Raw genomic sequence first — 12705 nt, forward strand, 5'->3', positions numbered from 1 at the left:
ACCAACTGTCACCTTTATGTTCTCTCTTTGGTCTAGTCAGTCACAAAGAATCTGACTTCAGTTCTCATATGTTTCTAAGCATAGACGTCATTCTGCCATATAAATCAGTTTCAGCTTGTTAAGATGATGAAATAACGGGAAAGAAACCATACTTGACAGTCCAAACAAAGTGCATGGACAGCCTAAAATTATAGCTAAGCAAAAGAACTACTATTAAGTTTGTCCACAAAATATTAAGAGCATAAAGAGATGACGTATATGCTTGATTCCGTTCCCATTCATTGTCCACAAAAAAATTAAATGAAAATTAAATAGTATTTTTTTTTTGGTAATTATTAAAATATTTTTTAACATTTTTAAATTTACAGATAATTTTAATTAATTACACTTTACCCAATGAAACCTTTTTTAAAGGTCTTCAGAAATGCAAAATAAATTTAATCAAATTTAAAATGCATAAATAATAATAAATTTTTTATTTGTTTGATTTCAGAGGTACGCCGTCGTTCATACAAATCATTTCACGCACCCTTGGGAAAATCGAATGCAGACGCTTATCTAAATTTATGCGGAAAGATACTGAAAGGAGTAAAGGTAAATACAACCAGAAAAGTTATGATAATTTTTTTTATACATCAATTCACTTTGTTTTCACAAGTTTGGCAAGGAGTTTTCTTCTCCATTTTTCCTATTCTTTTTTTTTATTTTTCACTTGAAGGTTTTCTTTCAGATTTTTTTGTGTGTCGAATTCTAATTTCATGCTTATTTTTCTGACAGGTGAGTGTACGGTACACAGTCAATAGCACGAGTATCATAGCTGCTATTGGCACAATTTCCCAAAATTTTCATTGCTTGTTTTGTGTGCTTCCCTTAAGTAAACAAAATTTTACGTTTCGATTCCATTCAGATTTTCGTGATGGTTTTTCCTTTTCCGAATTTCGCCCATTCACAATTTTTGTGGCATATCGCGTATAAATCTACCATTTTTTTCTTCCATTTTTTCTTGACTTTCTAGTCAACTGATTTACGATTCTGTTTATTTGCGCGATATTTGTCACAGACAAATATTTGCGAAATTGTGGTTGAGATATACGAGTATCTCAGACAATATTGAAAGAATTTAGTCCACAAAAAAAAAAAAACGCAAACCGAAACAAAAATTTGAAAACGAGATTGAGAAAATCAAAAAATCTATTTTATTTTGAAATTCACATTTGAAATTTTAAATATTTGTTCAATATTTGTTTGCAGATTTGCATGTGTCACTATACAAATATTTTTGCTCATTTGAATTTATGATTTTCCACGTATTTTTACAAAATTTTCCTAACAGTTTTCCTTTTTCTCGCAAATGTTTTTGCAACGACAATCGCTGCTGCAGCGCTGCAAATATTTTAATAAAAAGGATGCACGGATTTTTATCTGCAGATACTTTCAGCAAAAACGATTCAGTGCATTTGCAGCATTTACGTTAAGATTTACTAGGATAACTACCAACATTGCCAACTATAAACAATTCTTATCGAATTGTCTTATATGTTTTATCTAAAGATTTAAAAAAAAAAAATTTTCTATAGTAGTTCTCAGCAAAGTTAATTTCTTTCCCATTAGGGTAAAATAAAATAACATAAATAAATTCAATTCATTAACCATAATTATTTATTAATCAATTTAAATAATGAAATATTGAAAAAAATATTGTAAGTTTTGATTTGGTGTCGTGTTTAAATTAGAATTTAATTTACATTTAAAATTATCGATTTTATTTAGTTTAATTAAATTTTAAAATTAATTTAATTGAAATTTGAACTTAAATTCATCATTTGTTGGAAGTGATTTATGCTTTATTTTCGATTATAACATAGCTTGTAATTAAAAGCTAAAAAGAACTATTGACCAACCTTCTATTGAAGTGAACCAAATTTTAGACTATTAAAAAATCTAACATCTCTTATGAGTTGAGTTTTACCTTTAGCTTTTACCTTTTACCCTTTAGAGTCTTCAAACCCAGACCATAAATTATGTGTTTTCCGTTTAACCCTAACCTCTGATGTTTATAATATCTGAGCTATCATTTTTCCATTCGCATACATACCCTTCAGGACTCACTGTCATTTACAGCTATATATTTTATATGATATTTTAGGTTATAGCGACCATTACTTAGTAAAGTATATAGATTTTTATATCTTTTCTGCTAGAGCTTAAAATCATTCCTTTATTGTTGATTCTATATTTGCCGGAGACTTTCTCTTAATCGGTTGCTTTGTGTAACCGTTAAAATTTTTGAGCTTTCCAGTAGTCAGAATGTTTTCCGCTCATTCAACAGTTGGGGTGTTCTTGTAACTTATCAGCCCCACACCGCCCTTGGGGCCTATGAACAGAATTCCTAAGACAATTTTAGTTAGACAGTCAGACTTTTTGTTACAGACAAAGGTCTATATTAAATTTGATTTTAACTTTAAACAGTTTAAACTGCAACGACTATTTTACTTAATATAAACTATTGTATTTAATACAGAGGTTTAGAACAAAACTTAATTGCAACAACATAATTTTTTATAATTTTTTAATTAATTGAATTTTTTGGCTGGCTATATAGCTGTTTCGAGTATTGCCAAGTACTCATCAATAGTGGTTTTGGAGTTATTTTGTCTATTTAATATTAAATTCTATTTTTGTCTATTATTCGTGTATAATTTTTTTAAGATTGCAAGTACCAAGGGTGTGTAATTTTTTTGTTTTAATTTGGTAATCTCACTAAATATTATTCAGTATTTAGAGAAGATTCTGTTTTGTGATATATCGATAGTAGTTGCAGTGATATGCTAACACGCTTAGATGTTATCATTCTATTTTTAAAATGCTGGAACAAGATTTAAGGGAGTTTCTGTTTTGACTATATAATATTGTATATCAAAAGTGGTTGCAGTGGCATCATGTCAAGCCCAGGTATAGGTTGGAAATCACCATAGTTATGTTACCATACAGATTTCACTTACTTATCATAGTCGCTATTGGAACTTTCTAAGGTGAAATGCCTACTGTTCATCTATGGAATGACGTTATATATAAGATCTAATGTTAGAACTTAATTCTTAAAAAACTATTTATATCTATACAATAAACGCCCATTATAGCCCTCGTAGGTAAGACAAAATGCCTACCGTTCGTGTAGAGAATAATGTTGTATATAAGATCTGACATTCGCTGTACTTCGTTTCAAATGTGAATCACTCAAATCTATGTTATTTGTCTATCTAACTATTTTTTAATAGCATTTTTTATCGGTACCTTTCTAAAAAATTTGATTCTGATTTTCTGTCTTTAACGAAAATAAATATTTTCTCTCATTGATTTTATGTACAGTATATACATACATGTACATATATATATCTTTATTTTTATTTTACATTGTTAATTACACTTAAGTGGAAATGGCGAGTTCTACTTGTTTTATGACTGAGTATATATTGCCTTCTATTAAATTTACGATTGCCTCATTAATGTTATTGCAAATAATTAAATTTATAGTTTTAAATTTTAACTACACAATTTTTATTATTGAATTATTAAACTTTATGTCCATTTGCATGAAGCAACTCATACTTTTCCCATAAGCACTTTAGTAAATAATTTTGAAATACTTTTTATTTTATATACAATTTAGAGCTTTAGAACCATTGAAGCGCCTATTGCACACCGAATTTCTTCAATAAAATTAATAGAAAAATTTAAATTCTGAGAAATCAGAGATGTTGGCAATATAACAAGAACAACAACTATAACAACAACACAAGTGCATATAAGACACCAATGCAATTTTTAATTGCTGTTATTTTATGAATGCAATTTTATTAAGCAATACTTAAAGTTGTTGCTGCTATTATATGGTATATATATATATGTGCTGTTGCTATTGCCCAGTGCTGTTGCTATGGCTGTTGTTGCTGTTGCTGTTGGTGCTGTTGGTGCTGCTGTTGCTGATGTTTAAATTTTACTTTTCCGCTTGAATGCATTAAATCACATGCTGCTTCTCTTATGTAATGAACTTGTTTGCAACATTTCAGTATGTGTATATATAGTAAAGAATTAAATACGCAAACTTATACGAATATAGTTCCAGCAAATTCTACTTAATATTCAGCTGCAACTGCAACTGCAACTACAACTGCAATAACAAATACGAGTACGTACAATAGCAATATTTCTACAGCTCAGCACCAAATAGCCTTTGGCGTTACACACTTGGTAGAAAAAATTTTAATTGTTGATTTTCAATTAAAAATTTTTAAATCTTTAGAAAAACAATTTAACAAATAAAATGTTAAGCTGAGAAAATAGCAACAACACCAGCAGCAGCAATAGCAACAGCAACAACACCAGCAGCAGCAACAGCAACAGCAACAACGTCATAAAAATGTACAATACAGGAAGAAAAAAAGCTAATGAAATAAATCAAAAGAAATTAGAGGACAAATGCAGCATAAATGCAGAATAATGCATTAGAAATTGCATGTTTTGTAGCATGCAACTCTTCAAGCAATCTTAATTATGAACGTGATAATGAAGTTACCAACTGCGTTGAACAACATGCAACATTCACGTACGTACCTTAAATCGTACATGTCGTTGACGTTAATACGTCTGTCCAAGGTTTCAGGCGTTTCACTACCGCCCGATTTCAGTAAGCCAGTAAGTCTATAAGTTGAGTTCGTTAGGAACTCACTCGTACTTAGCCAATGTGGCAGGTTTTAATTGCACGCATTCCCAAGTTCCCAATCTTGCTTGGTTCCAGACTTTGTGCCAATGCACCGCCGCGTCTGCTGCTGCTTCAGCATTCGTGCATAAACGAAAAGTGTAATTAACACTTTTGCAGCTGCGCCTGTTGTGCTATGCTGCTGCTGCTGCTGTTGTTGTTGTTGCTGTTGCTGTTGCTTAAATGCTTTTGCTGTAATTGTCATTACAGTAAATACTGTTTTTGCCTGAGAGCTGCTGTTTCTTGGCATTGCCAATGCATTAAATGCTGCTAAAGCATTTGCTTCATTATTAATTTTTTTTGCTACTACATTTTTTGTTGTTGTTTTTGATATTAAATTGTATAATTTTAAGCTTACTTGACAGTTTCTTTCAAGTGCAGTAGATAAAAAGCTGTTGATATGGCCACTTAGTTGGTATATAATGGCACGTTTCTTTATGAATGCGTAATGCATTTACTGCTTAGATTAAGTTGGTGATTTCTAATCACGCCTTTCGAGCTTAAAATGTGTACATCTGAGAGCATAATTTTATAATCGTTATAATTGATATTACACGTTAAATGGAAAAATAATATTAGATAGGTGTATAATAACAATCTCCATCTTAATTGTTCTGCTTAATACTTTTCCTCAAAACAGCTAAAAATGATACTTTGTAAAATTTTATTAATTAATTAAGTGATTAAGGAATGGTAATTAAATGTAATTAAGGAATTCCAAAAACCGATATTACTTCTATGCAGAAAAACTACGCAATTCTTTCAAAAAGATATATTTTCTCTGTGATTTGCCAACTTGGGCTAACAAAAGAAATGGGTCTCTTCGTAAATATTTTAATCAAAATTTTTCCATAATCTCACAAACAGATCTCTGGATCTAAATATTTCCAAAGTAAAGCATGTCTTTTGTAAGAGAGGACTAAATTCTCTTCTATTATTAGCCACCCGCTCTATTTAGAGTATAACAGGTAGAGAGTGAGTTTTGCTTGCTGCACCCAAACGAATGTGTAAGTCCGGTGCCTCGTGGATAAAAGATCACAGCTTCGGTAATTTTGAGCAAAACAGTTTGGCTCCTTAAAGAGAGTATCGTGGTGGCTGTGGTTGGAACACAAATATACATGGATAGGTTTAAAAAATATAAAATGAAAAGATAAAGAAAAGATAAAAAAGTTAACAGAAACGAAAGGTTAAGGCATTTGTGAATCCAAATTAAAACTTCACTCCGTATTCATTTACTTTCATTCGATATACTATAGAATTGCATTTTCCAACCGGGCGCTGTGGCTTATGGAACAGCGGATACTATATGCAGACCTATAGCATCAATGGATGCCGACGAAGCTCTTTGCAATTTGAATAAAGCGTTTATCGACGCTTTGGACCGATACGTGTGTTGAGAGCAATGTCCAAGATATAAAAACTTTACAACAGATTATCACGTTAAACAACTCTGAACTCTGTATATATATCGAAACAGTTTGTTAACTGTGTGACCCATGGAAAAGCTCGGTACCTATTTAAGTAGTGTAGACACTTATCTTTACAAGTGCATTAGTTGTTTAATTATCAACGAATTTCCAAAATACCAAGATATGAAATATATACTGAAAAGTGTTTTTTTTCCGTACTATTCAACTAAACTATGACATTTTATCAACCATAAAGCGGTATTGTGTATTGTATATTAAAACATAAATTAAGTAGTACATTGTGACCGAAAGGTTTTCGGAAGTTCTCATTTAAAATTCGCGCGCTGTATATTTTTCGATATTTTAAGTTTATGTAGTTTGGCAGCACTTTCCTTAATTACTATGCCAAAAATGAGCGCGATCTGTCAGACAGTTCGTTTACGGCAGCTGTTGAAACCAGTTCACCTCAGTAGTGCGTTGCGAAAAAAACAATGGAAAAAAATATTGAACAAAGAGTTTGCATCCAATTTTGTGTTTCGAACGAAATTTCGTGTGCAGAATCGTTGCGAATGCTACAAAAGGCTTATGGGGAATCAGTTTTATCGAAAACTCAAGTTTATGAGTTGTACAAAGCCTTTCAGGACGGTCGTACGACCGTCGAAGACATGCCGCGTTCTGGACGACCTTCGACCTCTACCACCGACGAAAACATTGAAAAGGCAAAGGAAATCGTGTTCCAAAATCCTCATGTGAGTGTTAGAGAGATAGCACGAGAGCTAGGCATCGGTCGTGAGACCACGGCCTCAATTGTGGAAGGATAATTCATGGATTTTTCATGACGATAATGCTCCCTCGCACCGAGCCAACATTATCAACGATTTTAAGGCCAAACATTCAATAAATACCATCGAACAGCCCCCGTATTCACCTGATCTTGCACCGTGTGACTTTTTCCTGTTTCCCAAACTCAAATTACCACTCAGAGGAACGCGTTTTGAATCCATAGAAGACGTAAAACAGAATTCGCAGAGGGAACTCAAAGCCATACCGGAAAGCGCCTATAAAAAATGTTTTGATGATTGGAAGAAACGTTGGCATTTGTGTATCGCTTCTAATGGAGCATATTATGAAGGAGATAAAATAAATATTGATGAAGATTAAGAATTTTGCGTTTTATTTAAATTTCCGGAAACTTTTCGGTCACAATGTATCTATATAATAGTGCTGTCATATTTGGAATACTTTTAATGGCATTATAAAGTATAGCTTTTACAGAGGTTTAATACAGCTCCGCCTGAAATAAGCATTAGCTCATGGGTATACTCTAATTTTTTTGAATTTTTTTGTTAAAAAAAAACATCTTTATCTAGGAAATAATAAATTTTATTAAATATTTTATCAAAATATTTTTTATCTATGACTGACTATAAATGTACGAGAGTAGCGCTTTCTCTTGGAAAAACTTAAACTTTGTGTTTAACTAAGCTTTCTTATGAAGCTTAGTTAAAAACATAATATATATATATATTGAGTATATATCTACATTTATATATATAGATATAATATTTCAGTTAAGATATTTTTAACAAATCATTCCAGTTCATGTCAACGTTCTATTTTCTTTTTAACTTTTTGTTACTCGAAGAAAAAACTTGTCTAATTAATATTGAGATACAATCTCATACCAACCTTTCAGATATATTTCAATATATAGCAAATATGCTTTATAAACTATTCTATAAATTTCTCTACTGCTACGTTCCATCTTTAAATTTCATGAGAACTTCATTGAAATATAAAACCAAAATAAATATGTGTCTCGTACATCACTCCAGAACGTGATTCTACAATTTTTCTAAGTCAATCTATGTAGGCTTCTTAATGAAAAATTCCATTTGTGTGGCATTCAAAGTGTAAACTAATATCTTTTATCTGTGGCAAATCATGCCACAAATTAACTTGAGGTGATGAGATAAAGTTGTGTGTCACGCTTTTATAAAACCGCAAAGTTTTTGTTTACTGCAATTACATTTATGGTGCAAAGCAGCATTTTTTGTTCCATTTGCACTACATTTGTGGCAGTTGCAAGCATTAAGCAATGATAACCACATTCAGCACAAACACTGCACCACCAACGTATGCATTTGTATCTTTGCCTACCAACTTGCACCTAAGAAAAAATATGAGAACGACATATTTTATAAATGCCAATTTTGCGAGCAACGAGATACATGCTGTTGAGATGTAACTTCAGCCTGTTGGCAACTGGAAGCTCACATTACATTGCCGCTTAAAGCAGTTAAAGCAGCAGTGGCAGGCTACAAAAAAAAATGTAAAATTGTTGCATGAATGTTGCTTTAAATATTTTTAATAAAATTTTTTTTTTCGCACTGTTGCTAATGTTGCAATGTGGCTCTATAGCCACAGATTCACCTTCATCATCATCATTATCAACTCTAACATTATGAGTAACTATGTTATAGGGAGCATAGATAGCACAGACAGCATAGGCAACATCCTGACTGTTGCAGCTTTAACAGGTTGCATGTCACTTGCTCGTGCTGACAATGCAGCATCTGCAATGGTTGCAACTGAAGTGATATAAATGGCATGCATGAATGCATTGAGGCATGCATATAAGTTGAAGTGTTGAATTAAGTTAATGATAAATGCGACAGTTTGTATATCATAAGTATATGTTCACTGTATATAAATATGATATTTTATTATTTTATATCCATTAATTTTTTTTTTAATTTCGCCCGTATCATCTGCCGTGTAAAGAAATGCTTCAGGTTATAGGTCCTTGTAAAGGACTTGACCTCAATTTTTAAGCCTACTAAGTTACAAATTTCAATTTGATTTAAGTATTTATATATTTTTAAGCATGTTAGGGTGTATTTGCTAATTAAATCTATTTTCGCTAATTAAATTTTTTTGTTTTACAAATAAATGAGAAGCAGCATTTTTTATTTTATTTTTATTTTTTATTTTCACAAAATTTGTCGTCAATTTTTAAAGTTTGTTCTTGTAATATTTTGTAATTTTTTATAATTTGGTAATTTTTTATAATTTTTATAATTCAATTTTTAAATTTTCCAATTTTTTAAATTTTTCAAATTGTTATAATTTTTCAATTTTTTATAATTTTTCAAATTTTTATAAGTTTTCTAATGTTTATAAAAACTTAATTTTTATATAAACTTAAATTTTTATAAATTTTTAAATTATTTATAATTTTTAAAAATTTTATAAAAATTTAAATTTAATAATATATTAAATTTTTATAATTTTTTGAATTTTTATAATTTTCAAAATTATCGCAATTTTTATAAATTTTGAAATTTTTATAAATTTTGAAATTTTTATAATTTTTCAAATATTTATAAATTTTATAATTTTTCAAATTTTTATAATTTTTTAAATTTTTATAATTTTTCAAATGTTTATAATTTTTCAAAATTTTAAAAAATTTAAATTTTTATTAAAATCCTGATTTTTAAAATTTTTTTTTAAATATTCCATTTTTCCAAGTTTATAATTTTTGTTATTTTTTGAATTTATAAAATCTTCCTTAATTACAATAATTTCAGTATTTTACTTCCTTTAGCCTTTAATGGTAATTTTTGATCATTTAAATATTTACGCTTCTTCATAAGCTCTATATTCTTTACTTGCAACTGTTGTAAAATACTATCCGGCTGATTACCTAACAAATACATACGTTCCATTTCGATATCATTTTCAAACTTTTGCTGCAAGTCACTGCAATCTTTCTCAATTTTTTTCTTCAATAGTAACTCTCCTTCACGATGGTGTCTATTTTCCTTTAATTGTTGATTAATATCAATACGATACTGTCGTCTTCTCTCTTCCTGAAGTTGGTGAGCAATCTTTTCGTTTTCTGCCATAATGTCGACCATGGTAATTTGTTTCTCCGTTGCAATTTTCTTATGCTCTTGAGCTTTGATTTTTTTATTCGTTTCTTTAAGTTTTTCAAACTTTTGCATTTCCAACTGTGTTTTGTGACGCATTTCCATTTCTTCCTCTAAACGTTTTCTGTAACGTTTATCTTCATTAGCTTTACGTTCTTCTACTAGCAAATCCTGCAATAAATTTTGTCGTTGTTCTTTCTCTACGTAAGCTAATCGTAATTGTTCGCCAATGGCATTACTTAATACGTCTCTTTTCTGTCTTAAAGCTTTTTTCTCTGCTCTAAGTTTTTCAACATACTGTTCCCGTACACCAAGGATATCCAACAAAGGCGCGTGATTTTCTCTTTCGTATTTTTGCTTTTTCACTATATTCCTTATATTCTTAAATCTCAGTATACGATCATAGTCTTCTTTTTGTTGTATCTTTTCTTCCATTTGTTCGTATCTATCTTGTTCTTGTAGATGTCGCATCATAGTTCTCATGTGCTCACGTTCCTTTAACTTCAACTGGTATTCTTCGTTTCTAAAGTTTTGCTTCTCCTCAATCTGCTTCAATAAACTTTGACGTAAATCGAATTTTTTCTTCAACATGTCGTCTCTTTCTGCTTTCTCAAGTTCCGCTACTTTGTTCATATATTCAATATTCTCCACTACTTGATTTCTCTTTGCAACATAAGCCGGTATCTTCTTACTATCTACATTTTCTCTATATTTGATTTGAGAGTGTAAAATTTTGGCATTTTTAATTTGTCGTAGTAGTAATCGCAATTCAGTATTATTTTGTCTTAACTTTTGACGATTTTTCTCTATTGAAAGTGCTTCTTTCTTTTGCGATCCGAGCTTTTCTGTAATATTATGCAAATTATCCTGTAGTTTTACGAATGGATTTTCAGCTGTCGATTGTAACTCTTTTTCATGAAACTGTTTAACTTGATGTTCTTCGGAAGCTATAGATTCCAAAAAAATTCGTGTGGGTCTATCAGATACTTTTTTTACATTCGAAGGAATTAAGTATTGCTGTAGTTGATGAGTCGGCGAATCCTGAAAAAAGGCTGCAGTAATCTTACTGTGCCGGTGATTTTCAATCTCAGGCAAATTTTCCATTATAATAAAATTTATGCTAATAAGTTTTTTGTAGGAATTTTATTTTAAGCCGAAAAATTAAATTTCGCTACCAAAAAGGTTAAAATAATCGCAAAATATCAATTCCTCAAGATTCAAATAATTTTAATCAGATAAAAATTTTTTTTTGAATAATAATTTAATATGAAAAATATGGCAACTATGGTTTTGAACTAAAATAAAATATTATATGTAATGATTTTATATTGATTAAAAGAAGTTAGTATCTAAAGAGCATTTATTCTATAATATCTGTGAACACTTGAGTGATCTACTGTAACTAGTACACCATAATTTGAAGCCCAGCATATCTGTCTGGTAGTATATATATTGCATTTGTTTTAAGAGAGTGCGATTATAAATCCTGTAGAACACCAGCTTTGATTTTCTTTTTAGATGAAAAGTAGTTTTGAACATTGACGAACCACCTTGTTCGTCAAACTTGTAAGTCTCCAGTTTATAGGTAACGATAGGTTGCCTTTCCAGATTTTCGAAAGTCTATTATAAGTACAGATTTTTAGAATTGCGGAAAGGAAAGACACTTAAAGTAAATATTGCATTAAAGATATATTTGATTTTTGTTATTACTGACAACGGAAGATTTTTTCAACACATGTTATTGATACCAACTAGTCAAGTGGATATTATTTTTTCTTAATTACTAATTAAAGCGTAGACTTTTCCCTCGTTTGTTGAAGGTAAGGTTCCTACTGACGTAAGTTATAGAAAGAATATCATCCACCATTCTATTAGTTTTCAGTTTTCCCTACTCCGTGCTATGTACCTAAGCTTGTTAAAGGATTTGTATATTGCGGTGAATACTGTTCGCCTCCATATTGTCTTCTTCTTCTTAACATAATCTTAACCCAAAACTGAGGAAGGTATGCTGTGCGTATCCTTTTTTAGGGTATGATCCTTTTTTAGGGTAAGAGTCTGACATTAGTGATGGTATGTGGCTAGAAATTATGTAAAATACGCCATAAACATCGATTTGAAAATGTTTGCAATTAGAGAGCTTTTATATTTAAATAAAAATAAGTTTCTGTAGTCTTAACTTGTTTAAATATAATTGTTTTATATAATTTTCTCGTTGTATTTAAGTAAAAATAAGTGTCTGAAGTCTTAACTGGTTTAAATAACATTTTTTTATATATTTTTTTAGTTATTATATTTGTTAATCTTGGATAAATAAATCCAATCTCTCAGAATTTAAATAAATAAATATTTTATCTTCATTTAAAAGCAATTAAGTACATTACTTATTAATATGACAAAAAAATCCAATCAACGTTAACTTTTTCGCAACTCAATTTAAAGTGACTTCAATTCAATATAAAGAAACAAATTTAATCTTTATCGGCTATCGAGAAAATTTGCAATATTAAGCTATTTAAGCAATCCACTCCATATCTACACATACCGCTTACAATGTCATCGGTCTTCCTAACGAGGTTGACAACACAGACAGCTCGACAGGTGC

At 30.3% G+C, this 12705-nt stretch overlaps 1 protein-coding gene across 1 annotated transcript; it reads right to left on the minus strand.

Moving 5' to 3' along the window:
- Positions 1 to 9746: 9746 nt before the first annotated feature.
- LOC119666872 (golgin subfamily A member 6-like protein 22) lies at positions 9747 to 11207 on the minus strand. Its single transcript, XM_038076151.1, has one exon. It carries the CDS (start codon positions 11205 to 11207, stop codon positions 9747 to 9749), a length of 1461 nt encoding a protein of 486 aa, XP_037932079.1.
- Between the last annotated feature and the right edge of the window lie 1498 nt (positions 11208 to 12705).

Source organism: Teleopsis dalmanni, chromosome 1 (genome assembly GCF_002237135.1).
Source record: "Teleopsis dalmanni isolate 2A chromosome 1, ASM223713v2, whole genome shotgun sequence".
NCBI classification, from domain to species: domain Eukaryota; kingdom Metazoa; phylum Arthropoda; class Insecta; order Diptera; family Diopsidae; genus Teleopsis; species Teleopsis dalmanni.